The 13,740-nt window shown below is 38.5% G+C and overlaps 1 protein-coding gene across 13 annotated transcripts in view; it reads left to right on the top strand.

The window, feature by feature from the left end:
• The window catches only part of LOC148852879 (uncharacterized protein At5g08430-like), a 104,339-nt gene that overhangs the window by 60,624 nt on the left and 29,975 nt on the right, over nt 1-13,740 (top strand). For all 13 annotated transcript variants that reach the window (XR_016099493.1, XM_088946096.1, XM_088946095.1 and 10 more), the window contains one exon: nt 13,166-13,237. Coding sequence is in view for 12 of the 13 variants with exons in the window: in XM_088946096.1 (XP_088802222.1) it covers nt 13,166-13,237 (72 nt within the window). In the remaining variant the exon portion in view is untranslated. The remainder of the gene's footprint in view (nt 1-13,165; nt 13,238-13,740) is intronic.

The following is a 13,740-nucleotide window of genomic DNA, read 5'->3' as shown; positions in this document are numbered from 1 at the left end:
TTGTTTATGTGCTTCAGCAGTGTGCACGTGTTTTCAGAAGTAGGGTGTGGTGTTTTGTGCCTTAATTGTGACTGTTAGAAATAGTACTGGTGTGAGGACTGGTCTTGTGCATCTGCAGTTTTCCTGTTTTGGCTTGTAAACCTGCCTTTGAAAATGACGAATGATGATTCTACATCATCTGGGGTTACATCAACCCGTGGTACAGAAGGTATGGGGAATGAAAGCATGATGTTTCCTATGCTGATAACTCCTTTGCATGGTCTGAACTACCCGGAGTGGGCCAAAGGTGTAAAACTTTATGTAACAACAAGGGGAAAAGCTGGTTACATAAATGGAAGGGTGAAAGAACCCAAGAGTGGGACTGCTGAACATGATCGGTGGGACCAAGAAAACAGTATGGTGATGTCCTGGCTCCTTGTAGCCATGGAATCTGATGTGAAAAAGAATTTTATGTGGGCAGATACTGCAATTGAGATATGGGAACAGGCCAAGACCACCTATTCAGAGCAAAGGCACTTTGCTAAGATCTACCAGTTGCAAGCTGAATCCTCAACTTGTAAATAGGGAAACCACAACTTATCAGCCTATTATTCAGCTCTTACCTCAGTGTGGAAGGAATTGGACCTCTATCAAGCTATAGAATGGAAACATGAGGATGATTCTAGAGCCTATAAGAAGCTGGTCTCTCAGCAGCGGGTTTTTGCCTTCTTGTTAGGACTAAACCCCATATATGAACCCCTTAGAGTTCAGATTTTAGGAAAGAGTTGCCCTCAATCCAAGAGGTGTATGCCCTTGTTCATTCTGAGGAAAGTAGGCGGAGTGTGATGGTTACAACTGAGGGGGAGCAATAAGTGGCATTAGCTGCAATGGGTGGAAATAATGTAGGAAAGAAAAACGATTCCAGGAAAGCTGATGATAAGGATAAGTTGTTCTGCACTCATTGCCGTCGTTCAAGACATACACGCAACACATGTTGGGAGCTCCATGGGAGACCAAAGTGGGTTGTAATGAACCAAAAATAGGGTAAGGTATAGAGTCAGAAGAAGCCTAATACAACACAAAATGCAACAAATGTGGTAACCCAAGAAACTCAGTCTGTTGTGGTGCCAACTGATACTACTCGAGAACACTTCATTGGTTCTGACCCCAAGGAAGACATTATGAACTCCTTCTGTAGTCACTTGGAATCATATGGTAGGGCCTTACGCCAGATGGACAGATCAACTGCTGGTAAACCTTCTACTTCGTTTGCGTCTACATCAAGTAATGCAGCTTTTGCCTTCCACGTTTCCATAGCCACATATTGCCCCTATATCATTGACTCAGGGGCTTCTAATCACATGACCAGTAAGCCAAACCTATTCAGTTCTTATAACCTTTTGTTAGGAAGGGATAAAGTGAGACTTGCAGATGGCTCTTTTTCTTCCATTGCAAGTCAGGGATCAATATCCCTTCCTCAAGGACTTAACTTGAGTAATGTTTTGCATGTCCCTTAGCTACCTATCAACCTTCTTTCTATTAGTAGTATCACAAATTCATTAAACTACAGTGTAACCTTTTTTCTTAATTCATGTATTTTTCAGGATCTAACTTCTGGGAGGATGATTGGTAGAGGAAGCTTAGTGGATGGTCTCTACACTCTCGACAGCAAGGCTAGTTTCTTGGTGTCATCTTCAGAGTCTCATAGTTGGTCAAATAAGGGTCAAATTGTTTTGTGGCATAATCGGTTAGGACATGTGTCTTTTGAAATAATAAAGTCTTTGTTTCCGTTTTTATTTAAGTCTTGTTCAGTCTCAGATTTCTATTGTCAAACGTGTCAATTGAGCAAGCAATGTAGAACAATATTTTCTTCAAGTAATAAAATATCAAGTTTCCCTTTCCATATTGTGTATTTTGATGTGTGGGGGCCTACTACAATAACTTCGGAGGGCGAGTATAAGTACTTTATCACATTGGTTGATGATTTCTCCCATTATACATGGATTTTTCCCATGCATAATAGAGATGAAGTCCCAAAGATCGTAAGAGATTTCCAAAGAATGGTGTTTATACAATTCCATGTGGAAGTTCAGATTTTTCAATCCGATAATGCGAAAGAATATTTCCATGGTGAACTAAATGAGTTCTTTGCTTCCCATGGGTCGATTCATAGAAGCTCATGTGCAAGAACACCACAACAAAACAGTGTTGTAGAAAGAAAGAATAGACACCCCCTTGAGGTAGCCCGAGGGATGATGTTACATATGAATGTTCCCAAGTGATTTTGGGTTGATGCTATACTTGTTGTTGCTTATGTCATAAACCACATGCCCTCCAGAGTGTTAAACTACAAGGCCCCTCCTCAGTTAATTGTTTCCTCAGCCTCCTCTTTTTTCAATTCCCATGAGGGTGTTTGGTTGTCGTGCCTTTGTCCATAACTTGTCCTCGTCCTGTGGTAAGTTGGACCCTCGGTCTATTCCATGTGTCTTTCTAGGGTATCCCTCTTCGCAAAAGGGTTATTGATGCTTTGATCCCGTTGGTCATAAGTTCTTCGTCTCCATGGATGTCTCATTTTTTGAGTCTGAACCATTTTTCCCTGGTCATAAGTTCTTCGTCTCCATGGATGTCTCCTTTTCTGAGTCTGAACCATTTTTCCCTACTTCTCCTCAGGGGGAGAGTAATGTGGAAGAGAAGCAAGCCCATGTTCGTCAAGTCTCCCTTCCTTCTATTCCGGATCTTGTTCCTTTTCGTGTCTTCCAACGTCAACGCCGTAGAGATCAACAATGTGACAAAGGTGTGGAGCCACCAAACACTGAGCAACCAACACTATTTGATTCCCAGGAGGTAAGTCCAACACTTGTTGATCCCATAGCCCCCGTTTCGGTTGTGGATGACCTTGACATTCCTATTGCTCATAGAAAAGGGGTCAGGTCATGCACCACCAAACACCCCATTACCCAATATGCGTCCTATGACCACATTTCCCCTTCTCACCATTCCTTCCTATCTACGATTGATAGTATTCCCATACCTAGAAACGCGGCAGAAGCTTTAAAATACCCTAAATGGACAGATGCTATGAAGGAGGAGATCAATGTCCTCCACAAGAATCAAACATGGGAGTTGGTGGATCTTCCGATAGGGAAAGACCCAGTGGGGTGTAAGTGGGTGTTTACAGTGAAATACAAGGCAGACGGGACAGTTGAAAGGTACAAAGCAAGGCTGGTTGCTAAAGGGTATACCCAAGTTTATGGTATTGACTATGATGAGACATTTGCCCCAGTAGCCAAGATGAACTCAATACGGGTTCTTCTATCATTAGCTGCAAACCTTGAATGGAAATTGCATCAATTGGATATTAAGAATGCCTTTTTGAATAGTGATTTGGAGGAGGAGGTGTACATGTTTCAACCCCTTGGTTTCTGTGCCAAAGGAAGTGAAAGTAAGGTGTGCAAACTAAGAAAGTCTCTCTATGGTCTAAAACAATCTCTTCGAGTGTGGTTCAGTAAATTTCATATGGCAGTTCAACAAGTGGGGTTCAAGCAATGTCAATCTGATCACACTCTCTTTGTGAAGAGATATCAGGAACAAGTGGCTGTGTTGATAGTATTTGTAGATGATATCATCCTTACAGGAAACTGGAGCACAGAAATACAAAAGTTGAAGAAATTCCTAGCCTCTCAATTTGAAGTGAAAGATCTGGGCCCCCTAAAGTACTTTCTTGGAATTGAAGTTGCCCGCTCAAAAAGGGGCATCTTCATCTCTCAAAGGAAGTATGTCCTAGATCTGTTACAAGATATAGGTAAGTTAGGTGCAAAACCAACGGATACCCCTATTGATGTTGACAATAAGCTAGGAAATTGTGATGGTGAACCACTAAAAGATGTGAAACAGTTTCAAAGACTATTGGGAAGGTTGCTTTATTTGGCCATGACTCGCCCAGACATTGGTTACTTAGTTGGGGTCCTATGCCAATTCATGCATTCCCCTAAAAGACAACACATGGAGGCAGCAGAGAGGATTCTTAGGTACTTGAAGAAGTATCCAGGAACAAGGTTACTATTCAGCAAACATAATCATTTGAAGGTGGAAGTCTACACAGATGCTGACTAGGCAAGAGCTGTGGATGATAGAAAATCCACAAGTGGGTATTGTACCTTTGTAGGAGGAAATCTAGTGACATGGAGAAGTAAGAAGCAAAGTGTAGTGGCAAGGTTAAGTGCTGAAGCAGAATATAGAGCTATGGCACATGGGGTGGCTGAAGCTCTTTGGTTGAAGAACTTTCTAGGAGAACTTGGGGTTACTATCCACAATCCTATGTCCCTCTACAGTGACAATAAGGCAGCCATTAACATTGCCAGTAATCCAGTCCTACATGATAGGACCAAGCACATTGAGGTGGACATGCATTTCATAAGAGAAAAGTTGGAAAATGGAGAAATTTGCACCTCATGTCAAATCTAAGGAGCAACTTGCTGATGTTCTCACAAAAGGACTTCCACACCTACGACACAATGAGTTGTGTGACAAGTTGGGTATGATAGATATATTCAACCCAACTTGAGGGGGAGTGTTAGTTTTAAATTGTTTTTTTTATTCATGTTGTTACAATGTTGTTAGCTTAGATTGTTGGCATCATGTTCTTTTCTTTTGTTTAGGATGTGCTGCTAGGGTGTCAGGGGCCTATTTGCAATTTCTTAGAATTGTTATAAAACTTTTAAATAAAAGGGAAGTTGGGTGCTGCCATCTCCAAATTATTTCGACCCTTCATATCTTTTTTTCTTCTTCTCCTCTCCTCTCCTCTCCTCTCTCTCTCTCTCTTCTCTATTATTCCTCTTCTTCATATGATTACAAGCGCCACACCCAAACAGCCTCTTCAACCCGTAACTGGAAATTCTGTAGTCAGCTAGGGTTTTGGGAAAAAAATTTGCTGTCCCACTTTCTTGGCAATCTTTGACCAGATTCTGACTCTCCAAACCCTCTACCAATTAGGCAAACAAGATCTCTGAATAATCAGCAATTTATCTCTCCATACACCTTTCGATTAGAAAAAAGGTGTATGGGAAAAAAAAGGAAAAAAAGAAAAACGGAAGGGAGACCTGCTCTGATACCAAGATGTGATTCAAACTAATAAAATCAGTAGAATATTTCAAAATAAAGCAAAAGAAATTAGAGAAGGAGACAACAAGAAGGAGGAAGATTGGAGAAGAAAGGAGAAAGAAAGGAATCTCCTCTTTCCCCTATTCTAATCTTTTATTAAATTTACTTAAGTTACATAAATTACAAGGAGGCCCTTAAGTAGGCGTCCACATCAGCACTAAACTTAAAAAACATAAATAAGAGCTAAAGGCCCATAAAGAAAAGACCCAATAAGTAAACATAACAAGAAAGACACTAATGGACTAGGGCCCATTCGGCCCAATCTCTCTACATCATTTACTATCACAATATGAAGTGTAGCTTGGTGGTTTAGAGTCGCAGTGACGGTTGGGCGCGCACTAGGTGACCTGAGTTTGAATCACCATGTGCGTCTTTTTATAGAGACTTAAAGAATAGAGAGACAGCATATCATGCATATTGGTCAGTAGCGGTGCATATTGGCCAATACAACGCTATACAGGCTTGTACAGATCTGTATTGGTTCGATACATTTTTTTTTTGAGAACCAGATTTCATTAAGAAAAAGAGAGGGAACAAGGGGAGATATACAGAACAGGGGAAGAACCCCTACTAGTTACAACGGAGGAAGCTTGTCGCAATACAAATGCTCCAAGTACACACCAAATTTAGATAGGCCATCTGTAGTATGATTCTGTTCCCTAGGAATCCAAACTATGCTAACATTCAAATAATTCAAAGAATCCCAAGCCTCTGTCAGATAATGATTCAGTCTCCAAGGACCCCCCCCTCCCTCTTTGTCTCTCAACCATTTTATCGTATTTGTTGAATCTCCTGCAATAGTCAAATTCTGAATTCCCAAATTTTTTTATTATTCTGATTCTGGTGAGAGCAGCCATCACTTTAGATAGCCTGATTCTGGCCCAAACCAATTGGGCCACTAAACGTCCATCATATATTTCCCCTTTCATCCCTTACTATACCTCCAATACCAGCAAAACAGGGTTGCCTAAGGCACAACCATCGAAGTTAAGGGTAATCACCCCTTCACAGAAAAGAACGGGGTGTCTCAAGACCGTTTGCTGGGGATGAGGGAAAAACAGAAAGGGGTAAACATCTCTATTAATATCATTGACTGAAATTCCTTTGAACAGATCTGAATTCAACGTTCAGAGATTGCAAAGGTAAGTAATATCTGATGTTAATTCCTCTAGGGTTCTGCTTTTATTATCGAAGAGGCAATTGTTTCTTTCATCCCAAATGCCCCACAACACTGCATGTAACACTGATTGCCAAAAGACTTTATCCCTTTTACTTAAACCTGTTCCTTGCCATTGGTGCAATATGTCCATAATATGTTTTGGGAAGGCCCAGCTATAACCTGCCATTTTCAAGAAGTATGACCATATCCTTTGGGTAAACCTGCAATGAAGAAAGATGTGATCTGCAGATTCACCCTTGCTGAGGCATAGAATACAAACATGGGGAGAAATGAAGCATCTACCCAAGAGTTTTTTTCTGAAGGAGATCGCAAGTATTAACTTTTTGCAGACAAGCTTCCCAAACAAAGAAGCAAATTCTTGTAGGAATGTGGCTACACCAGATTTTCTTATAAGGAAAAGAGGAATGATGTTCCTCACCGATCAAAGCCCTGAACATATGCTTAGAAGAGAATTCGTCATTTGGGTGTAGGGTCCAAATTCGGTTGTCAGAATAAGAAGGGAAGATGTATGCTTCTTTGAGGGTCTGAATTAGGGCTATTAGATCAGGAATCTCTGAGTCCCTAAGGGGTCTTCTGAGGAGGAGGTTTAAGGAATTCTCGGCAGTTTGGTTTGGAAGGCAGGAAGAAATAGTGGCTTCTTGGTTGAGGGATAGGTTAAAAAGCCTAGGGAAAGAGGCATCCATGGTGGAATCCCCCAACCAAAGATCTTTCCAGAATTTAATTTTAGATCCATTTCCCACTATATACCTTATAAAAGGAAAGTAAGAAGTATGAATGGAACAGATACCTTTCCAGGGATTTGTGGACTTTGTCCCGTTCAAATGGAGATTGCAATCCCACCCGTTTGAATTTAGACCGTATTTGCTTGAGATGACAGCTGTCCAAAGAACATTGGGTTCTTTTGGAAATCTCCATAGCCATTTGCCTAGTAGAGCAGAATTTTTCTCTTTAAGTTGTCCAATACCCAAATCACCTTCCTCTATAGGTTTGCATACTTGTTTCCAGCTGACCAAATGGCTTCTCTTTTCCCCACCACCTTCCCAAACAAAGTTCCTTTGGAGCTTCTCAATCTAATTTCTGACTTTGGTCGGAATTTGGAAGACTGAAAGAAAGTAGACTGGCAAATTTGATAAGGAGGCTTTTAATAGTGTAAGAAGGATCACCTAAGAAGGATCACTTAGTGAAGTGGGAGGTGGTTTCTAGGAGTAGGGATGATGGAGGTCTTGGGTTAGGAAATATAAGATTAAGAAACACGACTTTGCTGGGGAAATGGATTTGGGGACTACCGATGGATGCAAGACTCGACCCTGGGGCTTCTCAGTGTTCTCCTTGGAAAGCTATTCAAGGTATTTTGCCTCTTATGCTTCCTTATTTCAAATATGATGTTTGCGCTGGAAATAAAGTCTTGTTTTGGGAAGATGTTTGGGTTGGTGAAAACTCCCTTAGAGATAGATTTCCTTCTATTTACTCCTTGTCAGAAAAAAAAAAGAAAAGTGATCTCTTCAGTGTTTGTTCATAAATCCTGGGATTTGGGCTTGAGAAGAGGTCTAAGGGATTCTGAAATGGGGATGGTTGATGATTTGATCACTTAGTTAGGAGAAGTCTTTCGTGATCAGTCTTGTAGGGATAGCAGAATTTGGAAACCTTCCCCTTCTGGTTTTTTCAATTGCTCTTCTTTCTATAACATTTTGCTTCAGACCTTTAACCTTGTAGGGAACTTTCCTTCAAAGGAGGTGTGGGGTAGCCTTGTACCCCCAAAAATTCAGGCCTTTTTCTGGGAAGTGGCACTCCAAAACATCAACACCTTGGATTTATTGCAGAAAAAGAGGCCAAATATGTACCTCTCCCCCCATGTTTGTTGCCTCTGTTTGGGTTCTGGTGAGACAATTTCACATTTACTAATCCCATGTCCCTTTGTGTTCTTTATTTGGTCTTGGTTCTCTTCTCTCTTTGGCTGCAGGTGGACTCCCTCCTCGAGTGTGGTGAACCTCTTTGGTCCACCTTTTTACAGGCAACCAACGGTTCGTGGAAGGATTATGTGGAGAGCCACTAGAGCTGCTATATTGTGGTCAGTGTGGGAGGAAAGAAACAATAGGATCTTCAAAGGCAGTTGTAGATCCAAGGAAGATCCATTGGTTGAAATCCTGTGATCTTTTTAAGGATTTCTCAGTTGAAGAAATTTATAGAAGTTGGGGTATTGTAGCATCTACTACTACTTCCAAAGCTATGATGCAGGAAGTTTGGTCCCCACTGGCACAACATAGGGTGAAATTGAACTTTGATGGAAGCTCTATAGGTAATTCAGGCTTATCTGGTATAGGAGGTGTTTCCAGAGATAATGAAGGCAAGATAATGGCTTTGTTTTCAGGTCCAATAGGAGTTGGAGATTCCTTAAGAGCGGAAATATTGGCACTACACCAAGGTGTAATACTAGCCAAATAATTGGGGCTACAACAGATTGAGATAAAGGGAGACTCCAAGTTGGTAATTGGGTGGATGCAATTAAGGCAGCTGGGAATTTGGCAATATAGACAGCTGATAAGTGAAATTCTTAGCATAACAAGGGAGGTGGGTGTTTGGTTCAAGTGGGTAAGGAGATCAGCAAATAGTTTTGCTAACGCCCTAGCAAAACAAGGGACTGTAAGGGAGAGTCTTTATTGGGCAATGCTGTAATGTTTGATGTTTATTGGATCAACCTTTTCTAATAAGAGTTGGCTTCTGTATTTCAGTTTAATTTATCTCTCTAATAAAAGTTATCGTTTCTGATAAAAAAAATAGTGTAAGCCTACCTCCTTTTGAGAGATAACACTTTTTCCAAGTCGAAAGCGTCTTCTCACATTTCTCCACCATAGGTCTCCAAAAATTAAGGGATTTTGGATCCCCCCAAGAGGCATCCCAAGGTAGGAAATGGGGAGGTACTCCTCTTTGCACCCCAACAAAGATTTGAATCTTCTAGAAGTTCCACTTCCACTGAATTAATAGCTACAATACTACTTTTGCAGAAATTAACCCCTAATCCAGCGATGAGCTCAAAACATTTGATTTTCATTTTAGTGTTTGTGATGTTGGTTGTGGAGGCATCCAAGAACAGGATTATGTCATCAGCGAATTGTAGGTGAGAGATGTGAATCTTATTCCTACCCACTTCAAATCCTTTCACCAAGTTGAGAAGAATGGACTTGTCAAACAGATAGTTAAATATATCCATCACCAAAGTGAATAATAAGGGGGAAAGAGGGCAACCATGTCTTAGATCCCTACTAGCCTTGAAATAGCCTTTCGCTTCACCATTTATCAATATTGAAAACCAAAGAGAGCCAATACATCCTTTAATCCACCTGATCCATTTTCCACCAAGACCTCTTAGCCTTAAGCAATCAAGAATACAGTCCCAATCCACTTTATTGTATGCCTTTTCCAGATCAAGTTTCACAAGGACCCCCAGGATCCCAGATGATTTTCTGTCTTCCACACACTCATTTGCAATAAGAATGCTGTTTAAAATTTGTCTTCCTTTCACAAAAGCAAACTGATTTGAAGAAATTAGATCTTCAAGGACTTCTTTAAGTCTGTTGACCAATACCTTTGCCAAAGTTTTATATATGCTCCCAATCAAACTAATAGGTCTAAAATCTTTAACTTCCAAAACTCCCCCTTTCTTTGGGATGAGGCGGAGAAAGGTAGAGTTTAGACCTTTGTTAACGATGGCAGAGGAGTGGAAATCCCTGAAAAAATCTATAAGATCTGTCTTTACAATTTCCCCACTTTTGGAAGAAAAGAATAGGGAAGCCATCCGGCCCTGGAGCCCTATCTCCATCCATGCTGAAGATAGTCTTTTTAACTTCTTCCTCATCAAAGCTTCTTTCCAACTAGTCCCTCTTTTCAGCTGATAGGGTTGCCTTCCCAATTGTTTAATGTAAATTGGTTTTCACTATCCTTGGAGTAGAGGTTTTAAAAAAGGAAAGGAAAGCTTCTGAAATTTCCTCAGTATTCTCCACTTCCCTCTGGTTCAGATTTATCTTAGAGATACAATTCTTCCTACTCCTTCCTGAGGCATAGGTGTGAAAAAATCTGGAGTTATTGTCCCCTTCTTTTAACCATCTCACTTTTGATCTTTGTCTCCAATAAATTTCTTCCCTTCTAACTAGTTGTTCGCATTCCTTTTTTAAATCTGCTCTTCTTTTTTTGTTTAAGGTATTAAGGGTCCCATTTTGCTCTCTACTATCCAAATCCTCTAGTTCCGAAAGGATTCTTTTCTTCTCTTCTTCAACAGCTTTAAATTCTTCTCTCCCCCAAGCTTTAAGATTTCCGAAAGGAGTTATTGTTTACTGGATATGCTTCTATTCGTAGCGTACCCTGTACCATTATTGATCGGTACTGATATATGATATGGACATATCATATCAATATTTAAATCCTTGGAGAAGATTAAGAGACTAAATAGGCATCATTCTCTCTATTTTCCATTTTGTCTTGTGCCCATCTTCTCCCCATTTATGAATGCCATATACTTTCTATTTTTGTTTTTATCTACTTTGTTATTTTACATATTGATTAAGTGAGAACCCTCTTTTGTAATTGTGTGCCTTTCTTCTTTCTTTCTTTTTTTTTCTTTTGGAATTATAGTAACTTAGTGAATCATTTCAGAATTGCAAGCTTTCACTAAATCCCTATTTGTTCTTTTAGGAAAAGACTAGTAAATGTGTATGTGCATTCTACATGGTAATTTCAAATAATAATAACAACAACAATTTCAGTCTTCTTATCAAAATCCATAACAAAGACAAGTAATTAATTGAAGCATGGCCTACTAGTGGATTTGTTGGGTTTCAATTTTTTATTCCATTTCCATCATAAATAAAAAATAATTCTTATTTATCATGGTATTTTGTGTCTATTTAATATTTTTATTTAATTAAGACATCATGGATTAACCTGTTTAAACCAAAAGGTTTTACCACTATTCCACCACTTAGATAGGTATATGGTTTTATTTCTAGTTGGTTTTAAATTTTATATTTCATTTCCATCATTCATAAAAGGAATTCTTGTTTATTGGACTCATTTCTCTTTAGTAAGATGAATATATTAAATTAGAGATGTGTCCAAATGTTTCCTACAAATTTTATAAACTGTCCATAAAACTTTTTTAAAACTTATTATTTAATTATGACATCATTTATTGCCCCATTTGACTTGAAAGGTTAAACCTCAGGAAAGCCTTAACCAACCAGCTGGACAAGAAAACAGTTTCATTTCTGTATCAATTGAAAACTTTTTATTTCATTTTCTTCATTAATAAAAATAATTCCTGATTATCATACTCAACTTTGTTTACTGTAATTATTTTTTTGTATTTTTTGTATTTCTTTCCATTTTTCAAAATGTTATTATTTAACTATTACATCATGTGTCTACAGGAGAAGTTTGTGTGCCTTATGTTACATCTAGCATGTAGTTGGCAGACATTTTTACTAATAAGAGTTGCTAAGAACAAGATGGAAAATGATCTAAGCAAGTTAGGAATGATAAATATATATTTCTAACTCGAGGGGGAGTGTTGAGAATATTTAGCTGTTTGTTTATTTTATTAGTGATAGCAGTATACAGCTTTATTCTTGTTCTTTTTTTCTTTTCATTATTGGGTGGTTAGGAGTATAACGTTCAGTGATAGCAACTAAAACTATTACTGCTCTTCACTCTCTCTCGAATACTCTATTCTCTCCTTCTTCTCTACAATTTCTTGCTTTTTGTTTTTTTTTTTGTTGTTGTTTTATTAGATTGATTGGTTCAAGTATTACAAACCATGTATTTAATAAATGGTCAGCTTATTTACATCTCTAGAAATTGACTTGCACTCTTCAAGTAGGTGAAAAAAGATAAAAGTATTTTAATGTGTCACTAGTTCCTCCAATTCATAATGAATGGACTGATATCCTTACAAATTCAAACAGTGGCCTAGTGATGTTCCAAAAAATTCTTCTGTTACATTCCAAATGACCTACAAAGTAAATGGGATTATCCTCTAAAAGGTTGATTCTTTTTGTTCTGAATGAATCAGCATCATTGTAGAAGTTTGTTAATGCACCCTGGGCCACTCCAGTCCTGGAATATAGTTGCCACCCTAAATCTTCTTAGAGAGTCTACATTACAAAAGTAGGTGATCTTCAATCTCCTTCACTTTCAGACAATATTTGTTTGTTAGGTTGAAGTTCCCAATTTCTCATTTTTCAGCTGATCTTGAGATAGAGCCCTTTCAATGGCCACCAACCAGGAAATTTCTTCCACGTGAATGTGAGTTTAGTTATTCCTAATCTTGTTGAACGAATTGAAAATTCAATTTTTTTTATCATTGAATTACTTTTTCATCCTATTTGCAGCACTTCATAATCAAATTGCCTTTCAGGCAAAGAACTTCTAAAAGTTGGGTTCTAAATGACTTCACCCCTTTGAACCTTGGTGATGTTAATTGTGCAGTTTCTAGATACACTGGATCTGTATAATAAAGAAGAGACTATGCTAAACTTTCTTTCTTAATATTATATTCTGTTGTCTTTCACACACTAGTATACATTACTTTTCAAAGGTAAATAGCTTACTGAACCTGTTGGAGGTAGAAGTATACAAAACCTTGTATTCTGATCAGTTCAATTTATTTCCTGATCTGAGGTCACTTTATGAGGTACTTTAGTTCTATATGTGACATTTGTATTTTGTGTTCTATTTTCCGATGGCAATTGTTGTGTGGAGTACTCACTATTAGATTGTTATTATTCCTTGCATTATAGTTCATTATTTTTTTTCTTCTGGTTCTTGTGAAAAAATATTCAAACAAATTGTTTGCAGTCAATCGAAAGAGAGCTTTGCCGATTAAAACACCTCATTGATCGTGCAAATGAGAAAGGCTGGCGCAGAGAATATCCTTTAATGATTTATAGAATTTCTGTAATTTAGAGCAAGAAGTATGAAACAATTGCAATTTTCTTTTTTGTAGGAAAATATGACACGATATATTTAGCCAAGTAGGAATCTTATTCTTGAGGAATAAATAAAATAAGTATACTCAGAATTTGGGTCCCATTTGTTTTTCAAATTCTGAAGGGGGGAAGTCGGTCAATGGGATTGTGGTTCCCATTGACCGCTTTTCACATGTTCATGAAAGACCCATGGAAAAATCATTTTCCCTTAGGTATCACTTACCTGGTTGGGGAAAATTGAAAAAAAAAAAAAAACGTGTTGGGACAATTTTTCCCATTGAAACAATGAATTTTTATGTATAAAAGAATCATTGTATAATTTACCTAAGAATCAGAAGAATACAGATAATTTCACTTACATGGGTAAGTGCTTCCTAGGTAACACTTACCTGGGCAGGTGAACTTACCCAAGTAAATAGATTTTTTAAAAATGAATGAGACCTT

The sequence above is a fragment of the Nelumbo lutea genome, chromosome 5 (assembly GCF_056320005.1).
Source record: "Nelumbo lutea isolate HS-2025 chromosome 5, American lotus-T2T, whole genome shotgun sequence".
Classification (NCBI taxonomy): Eukaryota; Viridiplantae; Streptophyta; class Magnoliopsida; order Proteales; family Nelumbonaceae; genus Nelumbo; species Nelumbo lutea.
Note: the sequence above shows the minus strand (reverse complement) of the source record. Positions and strands in the feature narration are given on the sequence as shown.